Source organism: Lepidochelys olivacea (assembly GCF_965140295.1).
Source record: "Lepidochelys olivacea isolate rLepOli2 genome assembly, chromosome: 15".
Classification (NCBI taxonomy): Eukaryota; Metazoa; Chordata; order Testudines; family Cheloniidae; genus Lepidochelys; species Lepidochelys olivacea.
Window position 1 is genome coordinate 5,518,692 of NC_140425.1, and position 16,545 is coordinate 5,535,236.

Below are 16,545 nucleotides of genomic sequence, written 5' to 3' on the forward strand. Positions count from 1 at the left end.
AACAGTCTAGAGCCATCCTCTTTGGAACCCCCTTTCAGGTAGTTGAAAGCAGCTATCAAATCCCCCCTCATTCTTCTCTTCTGCAGGCTAAACAATCCCAGCTCCCTCAGCCTCTCCTCATAACTCATGTGTTCCAGTCCCCTAATCATTTTTGTTGCCCTTCGCTGGACTCTCTCCAATTTATCCACATCCTTCTTGAAGTGTGGGGCCCAAAATTGGACACAGTACTCCAGATGAGGCCTCACCAATGTCGAATAGAGGGGAACGATCATGTCCCTCGATCTGCTCGCTATGCCCCTACTTATACATCCCAAAATGCCATTGGCCTTCTTGGCAACAAGGGCATACTGCTGACTCATATCCAGCTTCTCGTCCACTGTCACCCCTAGGTCCTTTTCCGCAGAACTGCTGCCTAGCCATTCGGTCCCTAGTCTGTAGCTGTGCATTGGGTTCTTCCGTCTTAAGTGCAGGACCCTGCACTTATCCTTATTGAACCTCAGATTTCTTTTGGCCCAATCCTCCAATTTGTCTAGGTCCTTCTGTATCCTATCCCTCCCCTCCAGCGTATCTACCACTCCTCCCAGTTTAGTATCATCCGCAAATTTGCTGAGAGTGCAATCCACACCATCCTCCAGATCATTTAGGATTCTATGATTCATAGAGTGAATCTCCTGTATAAAGATTTGCTTGTGAGAGGGGTTCCTGAAGAGGGATGGGGAAAGGGGCTGGAAGGGCAAGATGGAGAGTACCCACTGGTCCAAAGTGATACGGGACCATGCATGGTAGAAAGGGGATAGTCAGGATGAAAAGGTAAGGCTGGGTAGATCCAGTTCTTGCACTGGTGCGTCGCCCTCGACATCACCCTCAAAAGGCCGGTCTGGGGCCAGGACGTGGTTTGGACTGGCCAGAGCCCTGGCCTGAGGATGGGTGCTGTCTTTTCATGCCGCTCCTATTCCAACTCCGAGGAGAATCCTGACGGTTCTGCAGTTGGTAGAACCACGAGGGAGGCTGCGGCCAGAAGTGCCTGCACAGAGTGGCGGGCGTGTGGAGGCTCAAGGACTTGAGGGTGGCTCTTGAGTCCCTTACACTGTGGAGTCTTTTGTCCGTTTTATCAGAAAAGAGGGTTGAATCCTCGAAGAGGAGGTCCTGGATGGTTTGTTGGACCTCACAGGGGAGACCTGAGACCTGCAACCAGGAACAACTCCTCATTGCAACCCCTGTGATCATTGTGCGGGAAGCCACATCTGCCGGGTCCAATGCCACTTAGTTGAGGGTTGCCACTTCGGTGGCCACAGCGCCGGATAGGGCTGGTGGTCACGGTGGGACCTGGACCGTTCCTGGTCCTATCAGAGCAGTAGGATTCCACCTCCGACTCCAAGGTCTCCGAGAAGGAGGACCAGAGAGGAGCAATGTTCCGCCGTGCTGACGAACAATGCAGAGAAACTGTTCCGAGTGTGGCCCCCCCATGTGGGTGGACCGTGCCGGGGAGAGGTGTGCTGGAGATGGGAATCAATGCGCCATCATTGCCAGCTTGCCCCTTGATGGGAACAGGGGCCGGGGAATCAGCGGCAACTTGTTTTTCCTCTGCAGGGAGGACAGTGCCATGAGATGCATAAAGTCCTGAGCTGCACTGAATGCCTCTGACATTGAGGGGTGCTGTAGCTGCCTGCCCGGTCGGTCCGGAAAGCGATGAGGCTTCAGACTCAACTGGACCCAGAGGAGGGCAAGAGTCGATGAGACCCTAGGAGGTAGAGGAGCTGAGGTGATGTTGCCCGAATCAGGTCTCCCTGCTGCAGGCTCCTTGGGCTTGGATGGGGGAGGCTCTCCAGGCTTTTCTTTTTCTGGGGCACTGAGGATTGAGACCGGTGCCTCACAGAAGACTGTCTATGGGCAGAGCTGTGACTCCTTGGGGTCCTTCCTCGGTACTGGATTGTGCACCGACGAGGAGGTGCTGGGCATGGATTCTGCCGACCCCGGATTGCAGCCAGAGTGCCGCTTCCATTAGAAGGATCGTAAGTCTTTGATCCTGGTCCTTTAAGGTCCTAATTTTTGGAATCCTTTGCAAATTCTGCATTTCTCCTTCTGGTGGCTCTCCCCGAGACACCACAGACAGGAAGAGTGAGGGTCACTCTTAGGCACAGTCCTTACAGAGCTTGAACCCTGGGGACTGGAGCATACCCCGGTACTGGGGAAGAGTTGTTGGGGGTGAGGGGGAGGCCAAAAGGAAACTTCAGAACTACTAATACTATTAACTAACTAACAAACACTAGAAACTACTACAAACTATGAACACAAAGAGTGGACACTGCCCAAACGCGTTTGCAAAGCAAAAACAACAGTTTGTTCCAGCTAGACGTCACCAATGGTAAGAAGGAACTCGGGGTGGTGGGTCTGCAGGGCCCTATATTGGGCACCATGAAGGTGCGACTCCAGGGCGGCGCCCAGGCCGACCCTACAGATGCTGCTAAGGGAAAAATCTTCCAACTGGCGTGCACGCAGCACACACACACTCACCTGATTGGAATGGATTCCAAGAACCACCATGGTTGCACTGATGTACATTTGGTGCAAAATATTTAAAAGTACTTGTCTACATTTTACATAAACTATGGTTCTCTAAATTAAATTGTAAATTACTGTCCAATGATGCAGAGTGATGAGCCATCTGTGCAATCCATACTTAGCACCTTGTAGAATTTAGACTGGTAGATCCAGGATCAGACTGAGTGTTCCTTTGGGTCTTGTACAGTACTGATTGCTATATCAGCACTTGCATCAGTAATAGTTACAGAGCATAATGTATCCAATTTTTGTTTCCCAGTTTACATCAAGATTTGTAGCTCTCATGTGCTTCACCCAGATTAATCATTTCATGCCTAATCTGGTGAAAAGATGGAAGCCTTTTTTGGAGCTATTCAACTATCTGTTCATAATCTTAATTCACGTTCTCTTGTTTTCTTTAAGGGCTTGTCTACATTACTTGCTGGATCGACTGGCAGTGATCGATCCAGAGAGAGTCAATCGTGTACACACCATAAATCGACTGCCGAGTGCTCTCATATCGACTCTGGTACTCCACCAGAGCAAGAGGTGCGGGCAGAGTGGACCGGGAAGCATCAGCAGTCGACTCACCACAGTGAAGACGCCGCAGTGAGTAGATCTATGTACGTCGACTTCAGCGGTGCTATTCACATAGTTGAAGTTGCGTAACTTAGATCAATCCCCCCCCCAACTAGTGTAGACCAGACCTAAGAGTATGAAATGTGCCATGTATGTGTCAGTTCTGATGATTTGCAGTTGTTAGATGGAAGGTTATCCTATGCTGCTGAAATATTTTAGAATAAATGCCTGACAAGTTGATCTAGTCAATGTCCATTCTCTTATTATTTGTATTAATGTGATTCTATGCTCCTAGGTGTAGCCAGACTAGGAGATACAGAGATATTTTTAACTGCAGGGCTCTGCTTCATGGCCCGATAGATCAAAGGCACAAAATATCTCCTAACAAAACCAATCCATTAAATCCTTTTTAAGTTCACTTTCTGGAGGTTTTGGGTTGTCCTAGAATCAAGATATCACAGTTGGGAGGCTAAGGATACATCTACACAACAACAAAACCTGCGGCAGTAAGTCTCAGAGCTTGGATCTACTGACTTGGACTCATGAGGCTTGTGCTACAGTGCTAAAAATAGCCATGAAGACGCTCTGGTTCAGGCTGGAGCTAGGGCTCTGAAACACCCCCTCCCTGGGCTTCAGAACCCAAGCTCCAGGCTAAGATGCAGCAACTACACACCTACGTTTAGCACTGTAGCACAAGCCCGGCGAACCTAAATCTGTAGACCTGGACTCTGAGATTTGCTGCAGAGGGTTTGGGGTTTTTTTGCTGTGTAGATGTACCCTAAGTAATAAAGGCAGAAGCTAGGGACAGCAATCTCTTCCTTCCTGTGTTGTAGTCATTACTTGGGACTCTGCTGGCCCAGAGCAAAGCTGGTATGGCAGCCTTTTAAAGAAATTCTTTGTTAATGAGACAGCAACTTTTTCAAAGAGAAGTGCACATTACTAAGATGAACATTTTTATGAACATTAACTTTGGAGATAAGGAATATCGGAAGAAGTGCCCACTTGGCTAGCAGTTGACAGACTTTATCTAGTGTTAAGTGATCATTCATTTTGTAAATTGGATCGATCTCATTGTCACATTCATGCCCAGATATTTAAGAGACAGAACATTCTTTATTGGGGTAAGTTTTGATTGAACCAATTGTTGGGAGACTACCTGGAATATCTGTGTCCCAATTGATTTTTAATCCTGAACATTTATTGAAGGGAGCCAACATTTTGAATACTGCAGGCAGAGATGTCAGGGTTAGGATAACACAGAAACAGGTAATTCACACAAAGAGTTTTGGTGTTAAAACTTTGCCAGTTGGACTCCTGTGACTTGAGAATTTATGCAGATGTGAGCTTCTGTGACAAAAGGAAGGGGGACAGTGCACCTCCATTGCCTGGTTCCCCTCTGGAGCTCAAAGGCAGGAGAGTTATTTCCAGTTTCTAAAAGGCTTCTGGACGGGGTATGCAGTAGTTGTCTCACTGTACCAATTTAAGAGAAAGTTTCATTTTTCACTGGGTAGTAAGCAGGTTAATGGAAACCTCTTTCAATGTGAGCTCCCAACAGAACTCCTCCTCCTTCCCTGTTACAAGGGGCCAGAGTAGGTTGACTTACCTTGCCAGACAGACAGTGGACTTCATCATACAAAGCCTGTTATTGTTGGTAATATCAATTCTGTCCCATTTGCTATATTTTTGTTGACATTTCATAAGACTATCAGGGCTTGTGCTAGAGAAGGTGCATCGGGTTTAGTATATTAACGAAATCAGAACCAAAGCAAGTTAACAGTAGGAAGATTATCTAGCAGGAGTTCAGAAGTCACCTATAATTCCATTTTTTTAAGCGAAGAGTTTGTTGGGAGTCTGGGAAAGGTGTTGTTTTGTACAATAGGGCTCCCTTTACATCCTGGGACCTTGCTCAGTATCTCGCTTTCTAGACTTGTATAGTTCTTCAGTTAGGGAGAGTCCTGCCCTGTCTAAAAAGTCTTTGCTTACCTGGGGACTTGGGGGGAGGAGAGAGAGAAACAGCACATAGGGTTTTATGCTCTATTATTTGCAGACCTGAAGTTACTTGACAATTCACTAATTCTAGCTCAGAAATAAATTTGGCCAAATCGTTGCGTCTGGTTAATCAGGCTGGGAGTTTTCATTTTGTCTCACATATTCATTTCCCCACCCTCTGAAACTTTTCAGACATGTTTAGCCAGGGTTAGGCTATCTACTAGAGCTAAGTTTGTTTTTGCAGTTGAGAGCTTTAATGTCTGCTTAGATTTTACAGCCAAGGTATTTATTTTTGATTTCTGAAGTTGATTTCAATATTTCTTTAAAACTTTTTTACGTAGGGAAGTATAATCATGTATGTTAGCTTTAAAGGTTTCCCAGCTACACTCGGGGGTAAGTGCAATGTTGCTGTTCCTAAAGATTTCTTGAATTTTAGTTCTTATAGTTTCACATTTGCTGTTTAATAGTGGGATGATGCATTTCCAAGAGGAGTTGTTTGCTGGAATTCACTAGGTGTTTTATGTCTATTAATAAGGGAGAGTAGAACATCCCCTTGGGCCCCATTCATAGGATTCTATTTTATGCAGCACTTCCATCAGAATGAAGAAATAATTAATAAGGAAAAGACGTTATGTACATGGGAATAGGAGGAAAACTGTCTCCCACATGGATTTTTGCATCCCTGAAGTCAACTCTTCTAAGATCAATTTTAAATTCAAACTATTTTCTCTCCTCCTGCTGTCTGTGGGAGAGTCTATCTAGGTCCACATCTAGCAAAGATTTTCGGTCAGTGCTTCCCAAAGTGCAGTACCCTGGGGGCGTACAAGAGAATTTGTGTGGGAGGAGGGGCAGGCAGACAGACCTCTCAATTGTTCTCAAAGTCTCAGCTTTCATTCTAAATTGCTGAGTCTCTAGCTATTATGGTTATGAAAAAAATCTTCAAAATGTGAAGTGAGTATAACCAATTCATAGACATCTGCCTGAGTTTGCAGAAAGCCTGAATCAACAGATCCTAGCACAGCCTATTCCGGTCATTTTATATGGATGCTTACTCAATGACAATGATGACCATTAACAACAATGATATTTAAAAGTATTTCACTGCTTATGAAAGCGTGTAAGAAAGGTATATTAAGATCTATACCTGCATTTCCCAAAGTGGAAGGCAATTTATCAGGATGTGTGAGCACAGAAGGTATGCACATTAAGCAAGTCGGTTAAGTCTAACACCACCTTGTGGAGTCGCAGGGGGAATCCATTTTCTTGAAGGAATCTCAGCTTTTGATCTCGTCATATGAATTTGCAGTGGCAAAAAGGTCAACAAAGCTCCCACCGGCATACTACTGTTTTCTTCTCTGGGCTCATCTACAGTAGTGAAACTACCAAGATTAATCAGGTTATAAGACTAAAAGGAGTACTAGTGGCACCTTAGAGACTAACCAATTTATTTGAGCATAAGCTTTCGCGAGCTACAGCTCACTTCATCGGATGCATTCAGTGGAAAATACAGTGAGGAGATTTATATACACACAGAACATGAAAAAATGGGTGTTATACACACTGTAAGGAGAGTGATCACTTAAGATGAGCTATTACCAGCAAGAGCGCGGGGGGGGGGGGGGGGGAAGGGAGGGAGAAAACCTTTTGTAGTGATAATCAAGGTGGGCCATTTCCAGCAGTTAACAGGAATGTCCAAGGAGCAGAGGGGGAAATAAACAAGGGGAAATAGTTTTACTTTGTGTAATGACACATCCATTCCCAGTCTCTATTCAAGCCCAAGTTAATTGTATCCAGTTCGCAAATTAATTCCAATTCAGCAGTCTCTCGTTGGAGTCTGTTTTTGAAGTTTTTTTTTTTTTAATATTGCGACCTTTAGGTCTGAGATCGAGTGACCAGAGAGATTTAAGTGTTCTCCGACTGGTTTATGAACGTTATAATTTTTGACGTCTGATTTGCGTCCATTTATTCTTTACGTAGAGACTGTCCAGTTTGACCAATGTACATGGCAGAGGGGCACTGCTCGCACATGATGGCATATGTGCAGGTGAACAAGCCTCTGACAGTGTGGCTGATGTGATTAGGCCCTATGATGGTGTCCTCTGAATAGATATGTGGACACAGTTGGCAATGGGCTTTGTTGCAAAGATAGGTTCCTGGGTTAGTGGTTCTGTTGTGTGGTTGCTGGTGAGAATTTGCTTCAGGTTGGGGGGCTGTCTGTAGGCAAGGACTGGCCTGTCTCCCAAGATTTGTGAGAGTGATTAGTCGTCCTTCAGGATAGGTTGTAGATCCTTGATGATGCGTTGGAGAGGTTTTGGTTGGGGGCTGAAGGTGATGGCTAGTGGTGTTCTGTTATTATCTTTGTTGGGCCTGTCCTGTAGTAGGTGAATTCTGGGTACCCTTCTGGCTCTGTCAATTTGTTTCTTCACTTCAGCGGGTGGGTATTGTAGTTGTAAGAATGCTTGATAGAGATCTTGTAGGTGTTTGTCTCTGTCTGAGGGGTTGGAGCAAATGCGGTTGTATCGTAGAGCTTGGCTGTAGACGATGGATCGTGTGGTGTGGTCTGGATGAAAGCTGGAGGCAAGTAGGTAAGTATAGCGGTCAGTAGGTTTTCGGTATAGGGTGGTGTTTATGTGACCGTAGCTTATTAGCACCGTAGTGTCCAGGAGGTGGATCTGTTGTATGGACTGGTCCAGGCTGAGGTTGATGTTGGGATGGAAATTGTTGAAATCATGGTAGAATTCCTCAAGGGCTTCTTTTCCATGGGTCCAGATGATGAAGATGTTATCAATGTAGCGCAAGTAGAGTAGGGGCATTAGGGGATGAGAGCTGAGGAAGCGTTGTTCTAAGTCAGCCATAAGTCAGGTTATAGGACAACAGTCACCCAATCCTGCTGTGACATGTTATTGAGGCCATGTCTACACCTGTGAATTAAGACTGACATAGCTATATCGCTCATGGCTGTGAAAAATTTCATGTCCCGTACACCGTAGTTAGGTCGATTAACTCCCACTGTAGATTCTATTAGTTCAACAAAAGAATTCTTCAGTCAACCGCCCACAGAAATGGATAAACTACATTGATGGAAAAATGCCTTTGGTCAAAGCAGGAATCTTCTACACAATGGAGCTACGACGGCATAGCTGCAGTGCCATAGCTGTGCCTGAGTCCTATTACAGACCTAGTGCCACCACTGGGTAGCCTGGTCATAGTATGATTTGGTCCCATCCACTCAGGCAAAGCCAAGTCATGCTGGAGTAGCTATTGCATTACACCGCAACCCCCTGATCATGCTAGTGCAGCCCTAACCTCATCTTCTGGTAGTAAAGGAAGCCTTCAGGACATAATAGAAGTATCACCAAGAGAGCAGGGAACCCCCCATTCACCTCAACGGGAGGTGAACTTAATTATGAACACTTAGGATGACCTCTGCGGTATCATCATACTGAAAACGCCCAGCTTACATGCTTATCCAGAATGGCTTCATGGACTCCGCAGGTCCTGACTTTGCATTCATTTGAAAGGATGCCAGTATTGTCTAAACAAATAGTCCTCTATTCCTTTCACTGCTGGACAATTAAGTAGCTTGGTATCAACATCAAAATCGCCCATCCCAATTGATTACTATATGGATTACAAAACAGTGTGGGTTTCTAGAAAACCAGGCTCGCAAGCCACAACAAATACATTTTAGCAAGTTCAGTAAGGAAGAGGGGCCTGGAGAGCCCCAAGCTATCAGAACAGCAAACTCCTCTCAAGGTCATCTTGCAAGGTCAAAGGTACAAAGCTCTGAATAGCCTCACCTACATGGGCTTCAGAGTAGAACTGGCTATGTTCCTCCAACAAGGTCAACTGGGTGGTCCCTGGGGGTGAGCCAAGATAACAGACACCTGCTCAAGCCTGAGAGGGCTACAGAGCAACAGCTCGGGACAACTGAAGCCCCAAGCGGCCTTTTACTCACCGCTGCTTTGCCTCCTTGATCCGCCGCTTGACATCAGCCTCTCTACGCATGGTTATGGCTGTGTTCTGGACTTGCCGTAGAGTCACCTGCAGACACAAAGCACCTCACAGTAAAACCAAAATTAAACATTTCTGTAGCACCTCTCCTTCCAAAGGATCCCAAAGCATTTTACAGACTTAGACACAGAAATCTTCTCACTAGCCACAGTAAATCAATGAAAACAGCTACCTCTGGGGTGAAGCACAACAATTGTTTAACCACCCTCAGCAACATTACACGACAGATTAGAAGAGGAAACAAAGAATCCTGTATCCAACTGAAACAGTAGGGGAATTTAGGAAGACAAAATGGAATTTGGGTAAGACACTGGGACTAATACGCCAACTCATACAAATAGTGCTGTGGGTTAAGGAATGTGGTTTTACAGTATTTCTCATGAAAAAATCAAAGCAACATCTAGCAGTAGGTTGATGCATTTTTAATACTGAGTGCCACCTTACTTATCACCTGGTATTTCCCTGAAGGTCTCCCATCCAAGTACTGACTGGCCTAGCCTTGCTTAGCTTAGCTTTCAGAGCTGGCATGAAAGTTGCACAAGGTGTGGCTTCGGAGGAATACCGCTTGTGAGAAAAGAAAAAAAAAATTCTAGCTACGAAGAGGGCAAATTTAGGACCAAACCGTAAGCCCAACAGGAGTGGTAGCCACAAAAACATCTGGAAATTTACTACTATCCAGGCTCTCTTCTTTAGAGCAATGGCATTGAACAAAGGACCTTTACAATCAAGCTCACCAGGACCCTATACTGACACTTTGCCAGAGTCTCGCCTGCCCACTGCACATACATCCTGGGGTACTTCACCCCAGGCAGAAGCAATGCTCACATGGCTCCCTCAACTGAGTAGAAACAAGCCGCTGTCAAACCTTGCAAAATGTAAGCACATCTGTTGAAGAAAACAGACATTAAGGATGCCTGGGAAGACTGAACACAGAATCAGCACAATAGCATCTCCAGCAGGAATGGCCACCTGTCCACACTGAAACACTGGTTAGTACTTGGTATTGCCAACTCCACTTAGCTTAGGGAGGGGTGGCTCTGAACCCTCAGCAAACAGACAGAGAAATGCAGAAATCTCACCCTGGAGTCTCGTGTGAGATCCCCGCCCAGGCGAAGTTCTAGTGCACGGGCTTTACTCTCTGCCTCTCGAGCCTTCTCCTCCGCTGGAAGACATACAAAGAAGTAATATTAATACTGAATACTCAAGAACGCACCACAAGCATGCATGGCACTTCCCAGAAATATAGACCCCAGAGAGCTTACAGTCTACATCTCACTAATACAGGCAAGGGAGAGATGACAAGCTGACATAAGAAGGTACAAAATAAAATCTTGGACATGAGAGGTCAGACTACCAAATGTGAGCCTAAGGCTGGCAGAGGAGGAGAAGCTAGTGCTAGACCCAAGGAGAGTGGAGGAAAGCCAGCCACCAGTGAGTCAGGAGGGATCCCTAATCAGACACAAGGGTGTTTGGGGCACTGGGAGTGAGGGCAAGAAGTAGAAAGAATAAGAGGCACAACAGCACAAGTAGGAGACAAAGGGAACATCAAAGTGTGAAGGATGGCAGAGAGCAGGTGAGCAGGGAAAGAGAAGGACTGAGAGGCAGAACTGTGCAATGTTGTGAAAGCGAAGAGTTTAAAAACTTGACGTGGAAAGAGGCAAGAAGTTAGCGAAGAGACCTGAGTTGTATGTGTGTGGAGGGGGGACATGGTGGGGTGGGAAAATGTTACTGTAACAGTAATTTCTTAGAAAGACTGAAGAGGGGAGAATCTTAGAGGAATTAAGGGGATTTTGCCTGGAAAGGCTCAAATTTGTGTTATGTACAAAGCACAAGGAACCCAAAAGCATGAAGTTTAATCTAAAATAGCAATCAGAGCGTTTTTGTCCTTCATTGTCCATGAAGAAGCTGACACTCGCATCTACTCAAAGCCCATTTTGTAGCCTTAGAGACTGAATTGTGAGAAGAGTGAGAGACAGGACAGTTCCAGACTCTAGCTCGTGGTATCAAAATTCAGACCATCTACTTGACACTCCAATCAAAGCCACAGCTGTCTCTATGCATACCTCAGTTAGAAAAATAAGTACAATAAGAGGAGATCTTCAAGATGTGCGGTCCATATGCATATTCCACTAATGGGTGCACGTGCACTTCGTGTGCTGCAATTTGTAGTTTTTTGGCCAGCAGTGTCTGTAAAATGCAAATGTGCCAAGAGTCCTCACGCTCCAGGTCAAAGGCATACGAGGGCAGTGCAAGCCAACTGCCACTTAATTTCCTCTCAACTTCAGAATCCAAGGTGTAAGGACTCTGAGGTAGAGTGAAAGGAGGACAGGCAGTGGAACATGCATACAGTCAAAACATCTTGAAGAACTCAAATTACTACAAGGTAAGTAACTTGTCATTCTCAGGTTCTTGTCCATATACACAGGCCACTAATGGGGACTCCCAAGCAGGGACCCTGTGCAATGGAGCTTGGGGTCTTCAATAAAACAAGGACTGCAGCACCACTTCACCAAAGGCAACATCGGAACTGGAGGGCTTCAGGCCAGATAGAACATTTTGTGAATGTGTGAACCAACATCCAGGTTGCCCATGCAGATGTCAGAGGTAAGCACATTCCTTAGTGATGCTTCTTGAGCCCTAGTTGAGAGAGCCTTGAGTGTAGTAAGCTAGTTTACTTTGGCCACCTTGTAGCAGGCATTGACACAGAGATCCAGTTTGACAATCTTTGCATTGATATAATTGAGACATTCATTCTCTGCCATGCAGATGAACAGTCTAGGTGAAGATCTGAATAGTTTTGTCCTCTGGAAGTAGAAGGTCAAAGCCTTTCTTATTTCCAAGGTGTCAAGTGTCACCTCCACCCTTTTTGTGCGAGGATTAGGAAAGAACACCAGTAGTTGATTTGCTGGTTTAAGCAGAATTTCATGGCCACCTTAGGTAGAAATCTGGGATGTGTTCTCAGAGATACCTTGTCCAGATAATGGAGAGGGAGAATGTGTGAGGTTGGGGTTGAGCCATCAGTGCCTAGATCTCACACCGACCCTTCTCACCAAAATAATGGCAATCAGAAATGTCGTCCTCATAGACAAGCGTAATAGAAAGCAGGATGCCACTGGTTTGAAGGATGTACCCATGAGAGCTGAAAGTTCTGGATTAATATCCCATGGGGAAACAGGTTCCGGTGGAAATACCTTAATCAGAAACTTTAAAAACTTATTTAGTCGGATAGGAAGAGACGCTGGTTTTCTGTCAGAGTGATTGGTTGAAACCGCTAAGAAATGTACCCTCACTGAGTTCAAGGACAGGCTGTTCTGTTTCAGCTCCAGAAGATAATCCAGGATTTGAGTGTGATAAGATTGCCCGTCCTAAGGTGCCCTCTAGCAGCAGGTTGAGGCAGAACAGGCACGTCTGCCTCAGTTTCCCTCCTTCAGAGTCCCCAGTGACTCCACTCAAGCTTTCTTGACTTGGTAATACCCTCCTTAGGGGATAGTTTATTATAAAAACAGTTCAAATGACCCATAACAAAAATCCCAAACAATCAATTTCTCTCACACAGAGCATACAGTCCTTAAAACCCCACTCTTTCAGGAAGAAGCTCCTACTGGGAGTGCTTCCTTGCCATTCTCCAGCATCTTCCACTATACACCAGCTCTTTTATTGCTCTTCTCCTTTACCAGGATAGCCACCCCAGCCCTTCCAGTTGGAGTGTCACACCATTCTTCCCAGCAGGAACTACCCCCTCGGCTAGGAGAGCTTCAGTATTCTCTGGTCCTCTGGCTCCAGCCCCTCCACTGCTCTCCTGCCTTCAGCCCTCTTTTGCCCTTGGCTCTCTCTCCAGTTTAAAAGCCAGCAGCAAGCAACTCCCTCTGCTACTCTCCTGACTTCAGCCCTCACTCTCTGGCTTCAGGATCAGTCATCAAACCACTCTTTGCTACTTTCCTGCTTTCAGATACCCTCTGCTTCTTTCAGGGACCTTCTGCAATCTCCTGGTCTCAGGCAGCAATCACCTGCCAAAACTCTCACTCCCATACAGCGCTCACCTGGGCTTTTCCTGATTGACTCCACTGGCGTGCTAAGGTCTCTTCCCCCTCTAGGGCCCAGTTACCTCTTTTACACCCCAACTGGAGTAAGCAGATGAATCAGAGGTGCACTGGACTTGTTTCCTCTCAAAATGAACGGTCACCCTGTAACACAGGCACAGAAGAGTGATGAGAAATGATGTTTTCTCACTGATGCCAGTGAAAATCTATCATCCTTTTCGCCAGGTAAGTTTGTCTCAGTCTTTTCTGCTATTCATGAGAACATTTCTGACTGGAGAAGAGCAGGCTTACTCTATAGCCAACATCCATTGAGGCCCCAAGTTGCGAGATGGAAGGATCTCAGTTCTGGATGCAGGCTCTCTCCCATAGTTTGCAACACCAGAACCCAGAAGCAGAGGTAAAGTCTTGGGCTGAACAGCTGATAGCCTCCGGAGGCCTAGGAACCAGAATCATCTTGGCCATGTCGGGGCTGTCAAGTGCAACCTGGTTGAGTCCTATCTGACCTTTGGAGCAGGGGCCAGAGGCTAGGCATGTATCAAGGCTCCCAGCCACTGGATTAGGAATGTATCTGCTAGGGAATCTGGTTTTATTTTCCCCTGGAGCAGAACATCAAACACTTTTTGCCATCTTGTGTTGTGAATAGGTCTCTTAGGAGGTGATCCCAACGTGAGAAGACGTTCTGAACAATGGAATTCTTCAGCTCCCATTGTGATTGGGAGAGAAGTGTCTGCTCAGGTTGTCTGCCAAGGTGTTCTGCAGATCTGGTCAGCTGTACACTTACAGGAAAACTGTTGCCTGATACACCAGTTCCAAAGTCTGACAGCTTCTTGGCAGAGCAGGGAAGACCTCACACTGACCTGTTCAGTGTAGAACATGGTGGTTATGTTGTCTGTCATTATTTGGACCATCTGCCCTTTGATATGATGGAGAAAGGACTCAAAAGCCTTGTGCATGGCTCGGCGTTCCAGGAGGCTGATGTGTATCCTTGCTTCTCTTGTAGTGCAGCCTTGTACCCAAAAGTCTTTCATGTGTGTTCCCCATACCACAAGTGATACTTCTGTCAGCATAATATGGGATGGAAAAGCAGCTAGAAGGGGGCAGGCATTTGCTAGATCCTTTCACCTTCTCTGAGATGACAGTACTAGAGGGAGTACACAAACACATGCTGAGGTTCTGGCGGGCACACAGACCAGCCTGAACCAACCCTGCATACAGTGAAAGTGAAGTCTGGTATGCAGCGTCACAAAGGAACAGGAGGCCATGTGACACAGATGGGCAAGACATATCCTTACAGTGGTAAGTCTGATTCCAAATCAACAGATTCCAAGGTTGACAGATTCTCAGATGTGTTTGCGGAAGGCAGGCCATGGATTTGGTGGAGTCAAGGATCACGCCGATGAATATGATTCTCTGGATTGGACTCAAGTTTGATTCCTGTATGTTGACTTTCAGGCCTAGTGTGTGGAACAGACTGAATGTGAAGCAGATGATTCCGAGGTCTGATAAGATTGTTCTCAAATCAACCAATTGCCTGGGTAGGGTTATACCACGATACCTTTTTTTCTTAAGTATGCCTCTACTGTTGCTAGTGCTTTGGTGAATACTCTTGAGAGACAGTCCGAAGGATAGCACACAGTGCTCGTGGCCAACCGTGAACATCATGTACTTCCCATGCTGTGGAATGATTAATAGGTGATAGTATGCATCTTGTAGATAGACAGATGGAAATCAGGTTCCTGACTCCAGCGTAGGAATTATCTATGCTATGGTGACCATCCTGAACTTCAAACTTGAGTGTGAACACATCAAGGTCTCTTAAATCCAGAATATATTTCACACCTCCCTTTTTTTTTTTTTTTTTTTTTTTTGGAAGAAGGACATCTCTTCGGTAGACCTCCCTTCCTTTGATAACAAGGATGTACCATCTTGATCCCTCCAAAAGAAAGTAGCAAGAGAACCTCTTGTAAAAGAGCCCTGGGAGAAAGGTCCCTGAAAAGGGACAGAGAAGGTGATTTGGGGGTAGGCGTTGTTTGGAAGTGGACAAGATACCTTGACGTCACAGTATCCAAAACCCATAGGTCTGTGGTGATTAACCACCAGGAATAGGGATAAATGATTTCCAAAGTGTGAGAATGGAGTCTTTGGAGCTATGGGAGTGAATTCAGACCTCTCAAAGGTCCCGTCAAAAGTTAAGTTTCTGGAACACAGCAGGTTGAGAGGTCTGTGATGTGGCCAGTCTGTCACTGGAATAATTGACCGGGGTGGGGGTGGGGGGGGTGTTCAGCAGGGAGTTGACTAATAAATGTAGGCAGGGGTGACCTTCGGAGGCACATATGGCTGTTTCATGTGCTTGCTTTTTGGGGTCAGTGTGTAGACCCTGAGGGACAATTGGGTAGCCTGCAAATCCTTCAAGCTATTAAGACTTTTACTGGTCTTTGAACTGAAGAGCTCTGATCCTCCAAATAGAAGACCCTCTACTATTGTCTGTGCCTTGCAAGGGAAGCCCAAGCCCTGCAACTACGATGATCATCTCATGATTACAGCTATAGCCATGGATCTTGTAGCAGAGTCCACTGCATTTAGGGCCGCCGGAAGACTGGTTCTCATCACCATCTGACACTAGAGGCATGAATTCCTCTTTCATTTATGGCAGGACCTTGTCTCTAAAGCACATTCATTTCTCAGGGATCCTGAGGTCACACCTGGCCAGAAGGGCCTGGTAGTATGACACCCTAAATTGCAACCTCACCAAGTAGTAAGCTTTTCTCCCAAGTAAATCTAATTTCTTTGGTCACAGTCTTTGGTGTTGCTCTAATCTGGCATGGTTTCTCATTGTCCATTCTCATCAGCAGGGAAGAGGGCATTGGGTAGATATAAAAGAATTTGACCCCTTTAGAGATCGGACTTGACACTATGAGGAGGAAGTCACAAATGCTGGTGCTTTCCACACCAGTTTTGCAAGCACCTACAGTGAAACATGCAAATGGACAAGCATTCAAAAGAGAACTGTTTATTACAGTACCTATGGTAATCAATGTAGATCCCACTGTAGGTGTGTGTGTATGTGCCTCACGCATGTGAGGCTGGGGGGTTTTTTGAACAGCAGTGTCTGTAGGAGCTGCACATACTCCCACACAAAGGCATGAAGGACAGGGTGGCCGACCTGCCCTCAGTTCCCTTGCAATTCAAAGCCCGTGTTTCTGAGAACTCCAGAAAGTGTGGATGGAGGGCAGGTCATGGGATCCACACTGACATCATCTCGAAGAGCTGCAATTAATGTAGGGTAAGAAACCATTCCTTCTTCAAATGTGTATCAGTGTGGATCCCACCGCAAGCGACTGGAAAAGAGCATCCTCCCTGGATGGCGAGAGTAAGGAATTTC

At 45.9% G+C, this 16,545-nt stretch overlaps 1 protein-coding gene across 2 annotated transcripts in view; it reads right to left on the bottom strand.

Annotated features, from left to right (window-relative positions):
* Window positions 1-16,545, bottom strand: part of MORC2 (MORC family CW-type zinc finger 2) — a 111,951-nt gene that overhangs the window by 34,981 nt on the left and 60,425 nt on the right. For both annotated transcript variants that reach the window (XM_084649143.1, XM_084649142.1), the window contains exons 11-12: window positions 10,203-10,285; window positions 9,068-9,153 (exon numbers count right to left, since the gene is read on the bottom strand). In XM_084649143.1, coding sequence (XP_084505269.1) covers window positions 9,068-9,153; window positions 10,203-10,285 — 169 coding nt within the window. The remainder of the gene's footprint in view (window positions 1-9,067; window positions 9,154-10,202; window positions 10,286-16,545) is intronic.